This window comes from Chenopodium album, chromosome 5, assembly GCF_948465745.1.
Source record: "Chenopodium album chromosome 5, dcCheAlbu1.1, whole genome shotgun sequence".
In the NCBI taxonomy this organism is placed as follows: Eukaryota; Viridiplantae; Streptophyta; class Magnoliopsida; order Caryophyllales; family Amaranthaceae; genus Chenopodium; species Chenopodium album.
Genome location: NC_137838.1, coordinates 68,783,802 through 68,800,204, shown reverse-complemented (window position 1 = coordinate 68,800,204; position 16,403 = coordinate 68,783,802). Strand labels below are relative to the sequence as shown.

Here is a 16,403-nt window from a genome sequence, read left to right as displayed (position 1 = left end):
ATTTAATTAAGAAACGTGACATATAATACGGTTCGTTAACTACTTAACGTCACAACAATCATTTTGTTTGGCTTTTACAGCCTACCACTGCAAGTCTGCAACATAGAAATATTGATTGAAATTAATTTATAATAATGAAAATTGCTAAAATCTTTGTTATGTGTGGAAATTGTCCATATTCAACGGTGAGGAAATTTTGGTGATTAAGTGATCATTTACCACTTTACTATTTTCAACGGACTAATAACAATATGATCGTCCTTGAATACATGCATTTCTTACTTCCTATTACAAGAAAAAAAAATTAGTACCTATTCGCCCCTAAATTACATTCATACTTCTCTCAGCTCTATTAATTATGTGAGGAATAAATGCTAGCAGCAGGAAGATAGTTTAGGTATGTAGGGATTACAAATTTAAAAGGTGAATTTGTCATTAGATCCCAATTAAGAGGAAGACCCGGGCAATCAGCCTGATTGATGAATTTTCGTCAATCAGTTGCTTTTGTGGCCCCCCTTACCAAATAAATTAATTTTATATTATTGTTTGGTTTTGAAGATGTTAGACTTACAAACGTTTGTTTTGGTTTTACAGATTTCTTTTATTTTTATTTTTAAAGCATCTTCTCCCATCTTTCACCAGCAACACCACCATAGTCACCATCACAGAGACCACCATCCGAAACCCATCACAGCCACCATAGCCACCACCATCTTTACGCCTTCCGCCGAACAAACCCACTAAGCCTTCTTGTTCGTCCTGTTCTTCAGTTCCCGTCGTCCTCCTATTCTTCCCGTTGTCCTCTTCTTCTTCCCCAACAATGGTCGCTTCGCGGCGAAACTAAAAGACACCCTACTTGAATTGAGTGTAAATTAGGGCCATATCAATCCTTTAGGGGAAGTCTTTCATTTGCGGCGACATTTTGAACCACCATAGGTGGTGGTGCCATGGAGGAAGAAGTAGTATTTGAGTTTGGGTTTCAGATTAGGGTTTCGAATTGGGGAAAGTGATGAAGTTCTGTAACTGATTCCTCATGACAGAAGGTAACGACATTGAATATTAACGTTTGCACATGCTGACCAAACTACCCTTACTAATATAAGTGAAAAGACGAAAATGACCCCTGATTTGCATAATATGTAAATCAGCCTGATTGACTTATATTTCCTCCCCAATTAATTGATCGAATCATCACATACCACCCCATTTCTGTTAAACGGTAAATGGTTTTGAAGGAATGTCTGACCACATTGCCCACATGCATACAAGATCATTAAGATTCCAAATTAGAATAAGGGATGGGGGAGTTTTGGCAAATAGGTATGCAGTTTAAAGGTCTAAAACCATATTTAGTTCGTGAATAAGAAAATTAGGTACGAGGCTTTGAAATTCCATGGAAAAGGTGGAGTCGTGGAGATGACTTATACCAACCTTTCACATTTTCACGTATCAATCAATAAAATAGTTACATATATAACACTCAAACAAAACCAAATTTATGGTATTAGAAATTTAGAATCAAGTTTAAAACTCATACCACCTTGTTTTGTATTTCAAAATCATATAAACTTATAAACATAAAACCCTAGTAATTGATAAAAACTGTTGCTAGCTAGTTTGTATTATAGACTTCTATTCTCGTCCTTTTTCTTCATATATGACTTTCTTTTTTCTTACAAACATAGAAAAAATTTCACAACTTTCCTTTCTTTCCATTTGGGGCTCGACTCAACTCGGATTTGTCATAAAAACCTAGACATTAGATATTCGGTAGTTTTCATACGAGCTAGGTCTCTTACCATTCTAACCCTAAATCAAATCATTTGCTAAATAGTGGGAATTGAATGTAATTAAGTGGGCCACCAAAGTAATATATCTTCGGAACATCTAACTAGACAAAGTCATTGGTGTTCCGTCGTCTTAGGGAAAGGCAAGCCAACTTTAGTATAGTGGAGGAAGGGGGAGTTGCCATTCTTGCAAAACACCTAACTTTCAAGTTGTCATCAACACTCACGACTTGCCCATTCAAAGCAAAGAAGAAAAGGTACGGCTGCCAATTTTTCAAAAAATATAAAGAACCAATAATATATACTCACCTTTAGCAATAATATATAGGAGTATCTTTTCTTAGATTCTAATTTTGAATTAACAATTATAAAGTAATCCAAATTAAATTTGAGGTAAAATTTTCTTAAGTGATTCCAAAGTCAACTTCTTTGTTGTGGTTGGATTCATTAAATTAAGATACTTTAGTGAAAAGTGGCATGGGAGGGTTGTGTAAGTCCACGTGTCAGCCAACGTGCTTCTTGCTTAAGCTGTCAACGCTTAAAATGATCAAATAAAAGTCGTTTCAAATTGTGCTCAGAACAATCTTTCAAAAACCGAGCCCATGCACGACTTGACCCACGATTTGTGTTATGTCGAGTTGTGCTAATCGACCTTTCATGCAATGACCCACGTTATGTGTTATGCTGAGCTAGCTCATGAGTTGTGCCTAATCGACCCTCATATAATGACTCACTAGCGTGCCCCTCATGTCATAAGTCATAACGTGTTGGGCATGTGGTGAGCTTGTGCCAGGTCGAATCATTTCGTGTTGTGCTTGATCGATTCTCATGCCGACTTGGCTCATGCCCAACTTTACACATAAGGGAAGCAACTCATTAGATTAGGATTTTTCAATATGTTTTTTTAGATTCAAAATTGTTCCAACTAACTTTGCTAAATATGTCAATTGAATCAATTATGTTAGTGTATGAATTGTCAAATGTACTCCCTTGATATTATGTTAGTGCTCATTTGGCTTTCCTTTTGTGAGACTTATTTAGGTCAAATGAGCCAAGTAATATACTTGTAGGATACTTGTTTTATTCAGCTTATTTCAGAGACTTCTTTACTTATTGTTAAATATCTTTAGCCTATTGAAAAATTATGAAAATTACATAGTTGAAAAGTACACAATGAAACGAATTTAAGAAGATCAAATTTGATGATATTTTTTCATATAGGTTAGCATACAAATTGAAACCAATTCAAATTATTGATTTGGTTTCATATAGGTTAGTATAATTTTTCTATAAATGTTGCCTAGTGGTGACTATAATGAGTGTAAACATAGACCTAATTCCTTTGCATCATCAAACGACCCAAGTAATCATTCCCCTATAAACCCAATATCTCACCAATGCATATAAGCAAAAGATGAGTGCAAGATGATGCAAGCTAATGAACTTAATATAGCATTCATTCCTTCATGGGATTATCAATCAAGAAAGCTTGTCTTCTAGCTCTAATTTAATGCAAAATCCCAAAGTAAATTTTCCAAGGAGCCAAGAGGTCAATGTAACATGATTACTAAAAATAAATTTAATAAAAAAATAGCATGATTGCTTCCCCCACCATCCCTAAATTACTTTTGCAAGATGCACAATTTTCTTCGAGCATACAAGAAAGCTGCAAAAAATGACCAAATAAGATTTAACACTTAGCAACCGAAAATTATAACTAATAATAACAGTTACATAGTGTATGAATTAAAAATTAAAGGTGTGTTCTATTTCCCGTTAATATTATACGAACTTGATTTTGTTGTAAATTGAATTTATGTAATCCTTATTAACACTAATTAAAAAAACTTACTATTAATTAGCCCTTATCTGAACTTATTTTTATTAAAATAAGTGAAAATAAATTAAACAGAGAGCTTTATTTCATCTAAGTAACCATCTGAACTACTTAGCATCCACAAACCACGGCTTCCCATCACTATCTATAATCTATCTTAACTATTTGTGTTTCCAAAACCTAAATATTGTTTCTAGCAAGCTTTATGTTTCTGTGTTGGCTCGCGTTTCTTGCAACATTGCAACAACATAGTGTGGTTTCCATAGCTCAACATGAGCATCAAATCAAATATAAAAGCATCTTTCGTACGAGGCTTGGATAGTGTGTGTGACTGTGTGAGCACAAGTCAAGTGCCACCTCACAAAGTTAAAGTCTTCCATGCATACCTCTTTGAGTACACCTGAATGTACAATGAATTTGCGCGAAAAATATCACAATCCTAACATAAACATGATGCATATCATTAGAGACATTCATTGTGTTGAGTACTTTGGTAAGTAAAGAGCAAAGTATCACCACTAGGAAAGGCAATAAGAATTGGATGGCCACTAGATTGTTTGCTGTGATTGCTCATCTTTTGCTGCATCAGAAAAAGAAGAAACAAACACTGGTGGAAGACTAACAGTATGGACAAGCAGGGAAGCTTTTTATTCATCGGTTTTTGATTACTAATATATGCAAGAAGCAATTTGTATGGTTCTCATAACAAAATGGCCCTATCAATTTGAATATCAAAGATTTGAGATTGTTCTACATTTTGTTTTTATTAAATCGAACACATATAAAGTAAATATTTAGTCGATCTTTTTGACCTTTTTGTAGACTTGTAGCAAGAATTGTCCTAATCAAAGACGATCTTCATGATCAGAGAAAATTCAGGATAGTTTAGAAGTGAATGTAAATCGCTTACATGAAAGCTCAAAAACAGTAACTTATTAATTCTCTTGTAATCTAAATGTTTTTTTGTTTGTTGTTGTCAACATAAAGAAGAATTGACAAGAATAATCTCAACTTGATTGCCTTCTCATTATGATCGCAATTACTCCATATTTAACCTAAAAAAGGCCTAATTATTTGGGCAACTTTCTCAAAATATCCAATCTCACTCGTGATCCTAAAAAAGAACGTGTTTGGAGTTTAATTTAAACTAAAATTTTGAAAGCAAGAGTGAGTTCATACTCGAATAATCGATTATCCTTTAGATTATGATTCTGTAAAAATGTAACTTTAATTTCTTGGTTTGGGGTTGTAATTTGGCTGATATTTGCCATAAACTTCTTTTGTTATCCAATTTAAGTCTACCCCTAGAGATTCTTTAAAAATGTTTAGAAACTTAACGAGGGTTTGTTATTTTAAAGATTTTGGAGATGGAGGGGTAGACTGAATTTGGAATTCATGGGTGTTAAATTTTTGTGGAGCTTATAATTTCATTAGTCTTGGCTTCTTGGATTTGATTGTTTAAAAAATACTGGCAGTGGAGGTGGTTGTGTTGAAAACTTGGCCAAGTAGGTTGGCAGATGGTTCAGGTGAAGGGCAACGACGCCAAGGGTAGGTTGTGCAGGACACCAACCAAAACCATGGATGCTAGATGTCGAAAGAGAAGAATTTGAAAAGGGGAGGGAGGTTAATAAGGGGAAAAAAAGGCAAACGAATTGGAAAATAAAAGACTATTTAGAGAGCTCTAATAGTTGAGATTATAATAGGTTAAATTATAGTATATTTTGTGTAGAACTACCCTAAAGATAGGGTCATTTGTGAACAACTACTTTTTTTTTTTTTTTTTTTTTTTTTATTTGTTTAGAACTATCTACAAATTTGAAAACATTTGGATAGCACTACCCATTAACATTTTCCGTCCAATTAAGACGTTATCAGAGCCCATTTTTTTTTTCACTTTGCCATCCAATTAACTCTACCGATTTGTATAAAGGTTTTAATTTACCTTAATTAACCTAATTAGGTATTAATTAGAATTCTTTTTAAGAGTTTATGAGTTTAGTATTATTTGGGGATTTTGATTTCTAAAGTTTTGGGGTTTGATTAAATTGGGGTTTTTACTTATTTTAGTATTAATTAGCCATTATAATTGATAAAAGTGAAAATTTGTGTCAAAATAACGTTTTAATTGGACGGAAAACATTAGTGGATAGTGCTACCCAAACATTTCCAAAATTACGGATAGTTCTAAACAAATAATAAAAATGGGTAGTTGTTCACAAATGACCTTATTTTTAGGGTAGTTCTACACAAAATTTTCTAAATTATACTTCGTAATAGACATTAAAATAAGAAGGATAATGAAGAGGATACCAAATATTATAGTGCGAGTAAAAGATTCACAAAAGTACTGTAAGAAACTTGTAACCATACACTGAAAACGCTCCACCAGAATCTCAAATTTTAAAGTTTCGAAAGTAAGAAGCATGATCACAACCTTAGCATCAAAAAAGGCCTTAGATGTTTTGAACAAGGGTTTGGGTAAGCTAGGATTGTTTTAATTCTCTAATACGTAGTATTTAAATATCAAGATGTCTCCAACAAAATTTGTTAAATACTCACGATCGACATGTGCATTTAAAATAATAAGCAGAATTAGTAATTTTCTCTTACCAATAATTAGTCACCATAATATATGTAGTTAGCCTGTTCTCTTCACCTTAATTTTATTGAACTGAAATTATTTTTACTGAACTGAAATTATTTTTGCTAAACTTAAATTATTTTTACCGAACTTAAATTAATTTTGCTGAACTGAAATTATTTTTACTGATTTTCTATTATAATTTTTCTTTAAGAAAACTGAATTTTACTTAACTGAACTTATTTTTACTGAACTGAAATTATTTAAACTGAACTGAAATTAATTTTACTGAATTGAACTTATTTTTACTGAACTGAAATTATTTTTACTTAATATTATTTTTTTTACGGTGAAGAGAACAAAACTGCGAACTCTGAACATTATAATCCACCGATACCTTAAAGCAATCATGATGAAAGTAATATACTTCATATATAGATTCATAACCCAAAAATAAGGGGCATTTCATTTTTTTTTTTTTTTAATGGAAAACAAAGCTGGCCTATAAAGAATGTCTAAAATAAGCCTGTAAAGAATGTTTCGAGACTATTGGTTTGAACGAAAGTGTAATAAAGAAAATTCTTACAGAAGACGCAGGAAAACTACATGAAGAACTTCATACATAATCAGTCTGTAATGTGAAATCCTGGACACCAAGATCATGGTATAAACCATGCACAAATTGCAAAATTGATTTATCATCAGCCCCCGCCTTTAACTGCGAATTAACAGATTCAAGATAATCATGCACAAAGAAAGGCATTATCTAATAAATAACTGAAAATACTGTACAACTAAAAGCAAAGCAATGTCATTTATGGATATTATTATTTTAAGAATGATCACCTGTAAGGAGACTGAACCAACAAGATACCCTGGTACCAATTCCCAGAAACGCGCTGCATAAACTTCTGTGACGTCTTCAAGAGCAGCAATCTAACAACATTCATACAGCAATATAAGAACCAGCTGACACCAAACTCAGGATCATCCAAGTGTCTAGTAGCAATTAGCAAAAAGAATGCGTTAAATCACCTGTCTAGAACATTTGGTCATTGCTGAAGATGAAATGCTAGGTGGGGCCATTTGCAGCAAAACTCCACCTGTTGCCTTAAATAGTGGCATTACAAGCATAAAGACTGTCACTGAAACTAGCCCCATACACAAAACTTCAGCATTTTGAATCCTGAATAGCAGACAAACATATAGAAAGAGAAGCAAAGCATTAGAGGAATGAAGGGGAGGGAGGAATTATAAGCCAAATTTTACAGGGAAAAGCCTGTACCCCATAGCCAAAAGCCAAGATGCCAAGATCAAACCTGCACTGAGAGAAGGAAGGTACTGCTTAAGATATTTTCATTCACAAAATTTAGACAGAAAGAAAAAAAAAAAAAAAAAGCTAGAGACATTTCCAAAATAAAAGGGGAAAAGGTACAGAAATTCACTTCAAAGCCAGGACAAAGCTACCACACTCAGTATTAAATTAATCAATGGGGGAAAAGCATGTGAACAAAAAGGGAAAGATAAATAATCACCACCCTTTTTATTCATTGCAAAACAATCCAAACTTATAAAAGAACATATTTAGAGCATTGCATATGTCAAAGAAATAGAATAAGGGTAAGAGTGTTAAACCTGCGAATTGAATCAGCAATCACATGGAGGCACACTGAGTGATAGTTCATATCTTCGGCATTTCTGTACGCTGCAAGTAGAAAAGTTCTTCATAACTCAGAAGCTTAAACTTTAAGAAGAAAATTATCCCTTCCATATGTACCCGATAAACAGCTTGAGAATGAAGAAGAGACCTTAATAGCAAGCAAAAATTTATAAACACATTACATCGCTTTATCTAACATTTCTCGAAACCATACATTACTCATTTCTGATCTAATACAAAGAAACTAGGCTAGCACAAAGAACTAGACCTCATAAGTTAAAAGAAATAAGTAGTGAAGTAACATCCATGTTACCACCTTGGCTTTCATCTTTCCAACATCGATGAAGCCATAGTTGGATAAAAGTGTAAGGAATACAAAATGTAGTAATTGGTCACAAAACAGCGTAACAAATGGCAATTAATAATTGTTAAGCTGGGGAATTAATAATTGACAGGGGTAAAGCAAACAAAGATGGAATTTCCACTATGAGCTCTTGAAGGGGAGGCCCAATCCCAAAACTATTAGTATTGCATAATGGGGAAATGCAACATTAAGAGAGTAAGTGAGGACAGGAGGAGAGAAAAGATATATTCAGTCTGGTTTTGAGTAGCGTAATCAACATCAGAACAAATAAAATTCTGACATGTGTTCTCTAACCACCAAGGCACCAACACATTAACCTTCAACATATTTTCCTCTATAAGGGTTTTAAAATATATATAAATGCATGTGTTCTCTGACCACCAAGGCACCAACACATTACACCCCAATAACACTCAGAAGATACCATACAGATAGATCTGCAGCATAAAGGATACACATTTTTAGGAAAAATTTCTGAATATATCTTAATGTTAGAAGTTTTAAACATAAACTTTTACTTCAACTTCTGATAACCCTTTAACACTTGAGCTTGTCTTAAAAAAAAATAGGACGAAAGTTGGAACATAAAAATTCACTCAAAGAAGAAACTCCGATAAACACTTCCAGGGGCAAAGTACTGATAATTAACGACTTCAACATGAGACAAGGAAACAAAAAACCCATAAAAGATAAATTATGATTTTGTATATATAATACACTAAAGATACACCTGGATTAGTGTCCTATAAACTGTCCCTTGGACTAGCATAAATTCTCTGGGCATTAGTCTCACAGTAGCCACCCACACCTCTCCCAGCCAAGCCACCCACAAACTGCCTAAATCCAGCTCTTATCTTATGCTCAATCAGCCACCAAGTTCTTTCCAGGTTGAGGACTAGTTTTTCAACAGCCCTCCCCATGCTTTTATCCTCTTCAAGTAATTAAAAGCTTCTCCAAAAGCAACCAATTAATCTAGCTAAGTCCATAAAGATCATTTCCTACAGTTTCAAAATTTCCCAGCTCCCCAGAGTTCCAGACTATCTATTCAATAGATACAGAACATAGAAAATCTTGGTAAGGGTCCATGCTAAATATTCTCTAAACAAAAAGAAATCTCGGCTTAAGCATATAGCAGTGAATGTACGTGTCAAATTATAAGAGAAATTATTTAAAGGGACGGAATCACCACATTGAGGCAAGAATTTCCTAAATACACGACAGTTTCAATACTTGGGATGGGTACGACCGTACTAGAACTTACTTTGCTCATATGTTTGATAAAACTAGCCCACATAACACAGAGCTTTAAAGACCACATTTAAGTTTAGAACTCTGATCCATCATTTTCTTTATTATTTCTTACATTACTTCCTTAAAACCTTATCCTCAATCCAAGCATGCCTTAGCCGATTGATTGTAATGGAACAAATCGAATTGAAAAAGTTAGTGGTAGGTTCTTCTTGTGACTTGTGAGCAGCAAGAAGTCATCATGTTACAGATAGTTAAATTTTAGATGGAGATAAAGAAAGGAGAAACAATGAAGAATGAATAGCTCTAGTAGCTATTTATAGGCTATGTACAGTATAGAGCATAGCAATGTTTGGTTGCCATGCATGCTGTTACAAACAATCTGCCAGAAAATATCATTTTGAGGGTAAATGTTAGGATAACAATGCCTTCACCCAAAATGCACTTAATACAGAACTTTCTAGATTCCTGAACGACCCTAAATCTAGGTCTGGTAATCGGAGAAACCACAGAAATAAAAGAAACTAAAGACAACTGAAAAAGGATAAGTAGTTTACCAAGATTTCTTCTAGCGTAGTTCCTAAAGAACCAAACACCAACAAGATTCACCAACAAATTTGTCACTGCTGAAACAATGAGATAATGCCTACAAGGATAGAGGAAAAATGATTAAGACAACATAGATACAGCACAATTGATATTATTGTAAAAGGCATCACAATTTGGGGTTTTAAAGGATACATGTAATGAACCAACATAGGGGACGGGTACTATGGGTAGTTTAGTAGTCGTCATCAAAATATAGTACAAAGGGAATGCAAGAAACCAAGAGATGCCACATGGGCAGAAAAAAGACAAACCATCTACAATCATCTTAGAAATTGTAAATAAATAGGGAGAGGGAAAGAAGAGATAGGCAGAATTTTGTATTGAAAAACCTAGAGTGTTATAACCTCAAGTCATTGTTAGAGATTGATAGCCTCAAGCTATTTTTGAGAGTGATAGCCTAAAGACATTAATTCTTTTATTTTGTAACCCCTACCAAGTCTGAAACCCAGCCTACTACAAATTGCATTGCTGTTATATTGGTTTTGCTGGGTGACTGATCTGAGTCTATTACAATACACTATCAAGAACATGCATTCAAACCTAAAAAAGTGTAATAGCTGCATTTGAGTACAGATAAATAAAATGATTTACAAGCAGCAAACGACAACAAACATCAAGATCACATCATGTCTATGAACTTACTTGTGCTCTGACTCATCTTGTATGTATGCGTGAAGTGCTTCCACAGCCAAAGAAAAAGACAAAAAGAGAAGAAACAGCTGTCTACAAATGCAGAGTAAATCCGTGTCAGACACAGCTAAAGAAAAGGTCTTAGCTTCAATAGATATGATAAATTGTATAGAACAAATGAAAGAATGACAGAAAGAATATATCTTAAAAATCTTTGCAAGCCCCAATACAGCCCCACTACTCTTAAAACATAGACTTTCCAAAAATATTTGTCAAATGCATAACTTACAGCATTTGTGAAGGCAGACAAAACTTCAAGCCTCTTATACCTGAAAAAGACAAAAACTCCATTAACATAACAATGATAATATATTAATATGTATAGAAGAGAAGAAGACCCTGATATTCTAATTTCTATTTTGGAGCTTATCCCCTTAATTTTAAGTTTATCAGATTGAAGATGACAAGTTTCTAGCCAGAAAAAAAAATAGAAGATCAAAAGCTAAGTGCAGGTAGAAGTGGAATAGATCTTTCAGTACTACATTCAACCTTGTAGACCCAAATAAACTGTACTAAATCCCTATTAAACCCTGTACAGAGTTAAAGGACCAAACAACCCAACCAAGAACCAAGTTTGTGGAAAATATAGCTCAGACATTTTCTTATTGGCAAGGTAAAGAACACTACATAACACCAAACCAGCAACAGCAATGAACTAAAACTCCCATTTCCAGGAGCAAAGAAATGCAACATGAGACGGCACTTTCTGATCAACAGGTAAACATAACACTACATAGTAAACCATCAATAGCAATGCACTAAAATTCCCATATCCAGTTATTTACTATCCAGGAATCCATGACAGGGGAAGGCTTATCTCTAAAAGGAGGTTGGTTGCATGAGCCAAGATATAAAATTCTATGGTCAATAGCAATGCACTAAAATTCTATGGTCATTCACAATGATCTTCCTCCATTCAGTGCTATCTAGTGTTACATGCTCTAGCAGATCCATAATATTTTTTTTACATCATTTATATCTCCATCCAAGTCTCACTAAACTTATTCTAAAATCTCCAATATCCCAACTCTCTAATATTTTACCAGCCCATCTTTTGGACGATGTCGCATATACCCAAACCAATGCAGCTGGTTTTTCATTCCAAATTTAATCCCTCAAGGTGAACCCAAACATTCATCACAATACCACAGTTTTGCTACACCCAACTTCTCAACATGATTCTTCCTGGATGTCATTCTAACCCATATAACAGTATAACAGCACTTTACAACAGCAAACATATTTTCAGTACGACAGTATCAAATGCTTATGTACATTTTGTTAAATGCACTTAGGCTATGTTGTCTTCACCTTATTCTTATAACTTATTATATATTCTTGTACAAATCATTTCAGAAACAACTTAAATAAGATGAAGGGAAGTTAGCCCTATATTACCACTGTAACTTAAAAGGCCTAACATCAATTTTTCTACCAGGATATATCACTTATGTCACAAAAACAATTTGACCTTAACTAAAGTTTCTAAATGGCCATATACATGTCAGTGAATAAGATATTGAACAGAGATACTTAAGGTGATTCAAGTAATCTGTCACTTGGCCTATACAACCATCTAATTTAAAATTTTCATGTGAATTGCCCCAACAATATAGATATCTGCTATGGTACTAATTTCCACTGCAGAGTTTAAAAGAGGTTCCATATGTGTTTCAAAAACTTCTTTTGTCTTCAAATTAGAGAAGCCAGAAATTTTATATTCTGTTTTTTTTTTTTACAAAAAAAATAATAAACAATGGTATAGTAAGGCTTAAAAGGTACTTTTGCAGCAAAAGGCCAGCTTAGAAGGCTGTCTCTCACTATACTAGTATCTGCAGTTTGCCAGTTTGTAGTATTTGTACACAAGGAAAGAAGTAAATAAATAAACAAACTACCAAGTTCCATTCAAATTCAGTCCAAGACAAGTATTCAGAGTTCCAGAATCCAGACCAGGACAAGTATTTCTCCACTGGCAATCAATATCATGGTACATAAGTAACCCCAGGGCATAAGAAATACAAAAGTAACAAGAATAAAGGAACATAAGATTAAAATACACAGAAACTTTTGTAAGTGTAATCAAGAAGATACTCTCAACAGTTTTCAAGCGCTGGAAGATATACCAGTTCATCTGCAAAGTAAGTCAGAGATTCATCTTACCCGTAGGTGTAGGCTTGATCTGGCTTTCTCCTAGAGGCAGCCATTGCAAATAATGAAAACGTCAAAAGGCCACATCCAAACGTCAAATGGAATGCATCAGATACCAAACCTGGTGGGGTAACAGAAACACAAGTTTAAAATTCATGGCAACATAGGGCCTATTTAATAATGATATTGGGAAGATAAAAAAAAAACATGGAGAATGACTGAAGACAACGCTCACTCTATCACATATACATACAGACCAGTGTATAACCCAAATAAGCAGAACAGGTAAGAGATTGCAATGTGCTAGTTGGCGGATTTTCAATTCATTGGGATTTGTTTGGTGCAGATTTAGGGAACATAATTCATCATTGGTCTTACTGATTTTTATACGCAAATCTTGGGAAAGAAGATAATTAATTAAAGGATGGAAGGCTCATTTAAGATTTTACAGGTAAATGAGGATCGGCCAAAAGGACAGTGAACTGGTGCATTAGTGAACTGCGATTTGGAATTGAAATGGGAAACCAACGCATTTTGAGAGGTTAAGAGAGAAGTAGGTAGCACTGATATAGAATATAAAATAGGGATAGAAAACTAGCACTTTCCTGAAAGGCTGAAACTTTTATATTGATATTGCCTTCTAACATTTGGTCAGAAATAAAAATAAATACGAAGTAGGTAACACCGAGTCCAAGATCTATTTAAAAAGTTTATCACAGCAGCCTCCAATGCTATTGCTGCAATACCTTTCACTCACATATAAGAACATCTGTGAAAAAAAATTAAACATTTGCAATCATTTGCCACATGAAAACCACCAAAGCTAACATCTCTCTATGATGCAAGGACTATAAAGGAACCTTCGAGATCTTATTTCAGGTAACCCCATACTGTTCTATGTTCTTTACAACAAAAAACCAATACTTCACCCTTTCCCATGTCTTATAAAATCAAGCACATACATTAGGATATTGTTGGTCACAGGCCTCACAGAATCAGTATTACAAGATCATATAGAATATTGCATCAGAATTTTAAAAAGACAAGTAGTCATCCATTGATATCTTAATTGAAAGCTAAGCGGCCAGATAGTTTAGAGTGGACAGGATTATATACTTGCCAAGTTCATTATAACTTATTTTTATTATAATCATACCTTCAACCTTCTACGCCAATCCACAATCTCTCGCGCACACAAGTAAAAAACAAAGTACCATCCTTGATTCATAAGTTGCCCAAAGTAAAATCAAATCCAGCATTCAACTCACAAAAGCAAAACTTGCCACAAATACTAATTCATCAGCCAGAATTCTGGAGCATGGTAAATCGATAAGTGGAGTATAATTACACAACTAATACTTGTAAAGCATGTTATATGAACATCCAGCTTATGTAAAGACGTAAATTATAAAGCCACGAAAATTCAGCAATTTATAACGATAAAAACATAAGCTAACATTACAATTTTGCAAAATACAAGATTATCAACAAAAAGAAAGCTCAAAAGCCTTACCAACACGACCCGAAAGAAGCCCGATGAATAGCTCGGCAGTCGAATATGCCACATTAAGCGAAATCATCAAAAACAATCGCTTCATAGGCCGATTTCCAGTCCTCAAAGCTCGAAAAACCAACGAAATCAACTCAAACGACGATAATTTCGCCCCAGAATTCGGCGAATCTTTCCACAAATTGTAATCAATATCATTTCCGGGATGAATTGAAGGCGGAATATCAATGCTCGAAATACTCCGAGAAAAAACCGGCGTCGTTGAGTTGTTATTGGAGATAATCGTCGTTGGAGTTCGTGGATCTTGGTATTGATGAAGTGAGGATTGACGATTATATGCGTACCTTCGATCTGATGATTTAGGGGTTTGCTGTGAGTTGTTATTGAATGATGAGCTCTTCATGAATTGAAATTGGGGATCGGAAGATCCTTCAGGAACCCTGGAATTCTCCATAATTTCGATTTTCTGGAAAATTTTACGGACTAAATTGTGAATTAAGATAAACCCTAATTTGATTCAAGAATCAGTTGTAAGAGTATTTACGTATTCTAGAGAAGAAAAAGGGAGAATTACTATTCAAAATTAGTTGCTACGGTTGTTATCATCGTAGACTTGCGACGAAAGTCAATGCACCCACTTTGTTGGAATAGCTACTTGGGGTGTTCAAAACCCGAAAACCCGGGTACCCGGATCTTCGGGTAGTTGGAAACTCGTCCCATGTCCCGACCCGAGAAAACCGGGTACCCGGGTTTCGGGTACCCGATTTTCTCGGGTCGGGTCAATGGGTACCTGTAGACACCCATTTGTGTCTCCCCAAAACCAAACCCAGTGATAAGTACTTTTCACGTCGAATCATAATCGAATGAAACGAAAGTGTGGAAAAGTCTAGTGTTGCGGAAAGTTTTATTTTCTTTTATCTTCTCTCTGTTTTTGAAAACTTATTTTAAGAAAACAGCCAATCCAGTTTGGTTGGTCCATGATATGGGTCCAATAGTAGTGTAGTTGGATGGGGCTTGACAAGAGCTTTCCAACGATATATTATAAGCCCAATTCCGATAAATATTGAGGAAGTTATGGTCAATTTACTAAACTGGGCCCGGTTTGAGCTTTATGTACGGCCCAATGATCTAGGGGAGGGCCTAATATGATTTATAATTCCTAATGCAATTAGGAATGGTTTTAGTCTTCTAGATTCTTCTAGAAGGTTCTTTTCATTCCTAATTCAATTAGCATTGATAAATTGACTTTTGTTGACTTTTCAGAGTTTTAATCAAAATCAAATAGCATTTTCGAAGAAATTATATTATTTTATCCTCCAGTACGGTAAACTTATCAGATTTTCGAAAACGCGTTGGTATCAGGCTTGGCGCCTAACCCCAGGCCTTGGCGCCTGGCGCTAGCCATTGGCGCCTGGCGCTAGTGTTGGTGCCTGGCGCCAGCTAGCCAGGGTTGGCGCCAGCCTTGTTTTCTGAGCGTCAGACTCTGTTTTGTCTAATTTATCTTTTTGGCTGATTTTCTCTATAAATATCGTATTAAAAACTCCGTTTTCATTGACCAATTCTCACCTACAATCAGTTTTCATTCATCATCAATTCTCTCTAATTCTCTCTTAATTCTTTCTTTCTTTTTCTCAAATACAAAATTCTGCATTCGCAAGACTGGGAAACACCTAGCCATATTCGAAGTTGCCTTCGCCCTAGACGTGAAAGGTTTTAATTTCTGAGGGTTTGGTCCCAAATCTCTATTTCAATTATTTAATTTAATTGTTTGATTTATTATTTTCCTTGAAGTTACTAACGCTTGTATTTTGTTATTCGAAAGAGGTACGAAGCATCAAAGTAAGTACTTTAATTGATATTATGATGTAGACATCATGTTTATATTGTTATTATGATATTCCTAGTATCATGTCTAGGGTATTTTTAATATTAAATATGATTGTTATGATGCTTCCTATGTTCTTCCTAA

At 34.5% G+C, this 16,403-nt stretch overlaps 1 protein-coding gene across 1 annotated transcript; it reads right to left on the bottom strand.

The window, feature by feature from the left end:
- Positions 1–6,654: 6,654 nt before the first annotated feature.
- On the bottom strand, positions 6,655–14,982 carry LOC145630919 (metal tolerance protein C2-like). The gene is made up of 10 exons (XM_081683040.1): positions 14,438–14,982; positions 12,937–13,045; positions 11,006–11,045; positions 10,729–10,805; positions 10,035–10,123; positions 7,841–7,910; positions 7,491–7,529; positions 7,241–7,391; positions 7,052–7,141; positions 6,655–6,923 (listed from the first exon to the last, which is right to left on the bottom strand). The coding sequence occupies exons 1-10, from the start codon at positions 14,886–14,888 to the stop codon at positions 6,822–6,824; spliced, it is 1,218 nt and encodes a 405-aa protein (XP_081539166.1). The 5' UTR covers positions 14,889–14,982; the 3' UTR covers positions 6,655–6,821.
- Between the last annotated feature and the right edge of the window lie 1,421 nt (positions 14,983–16,403).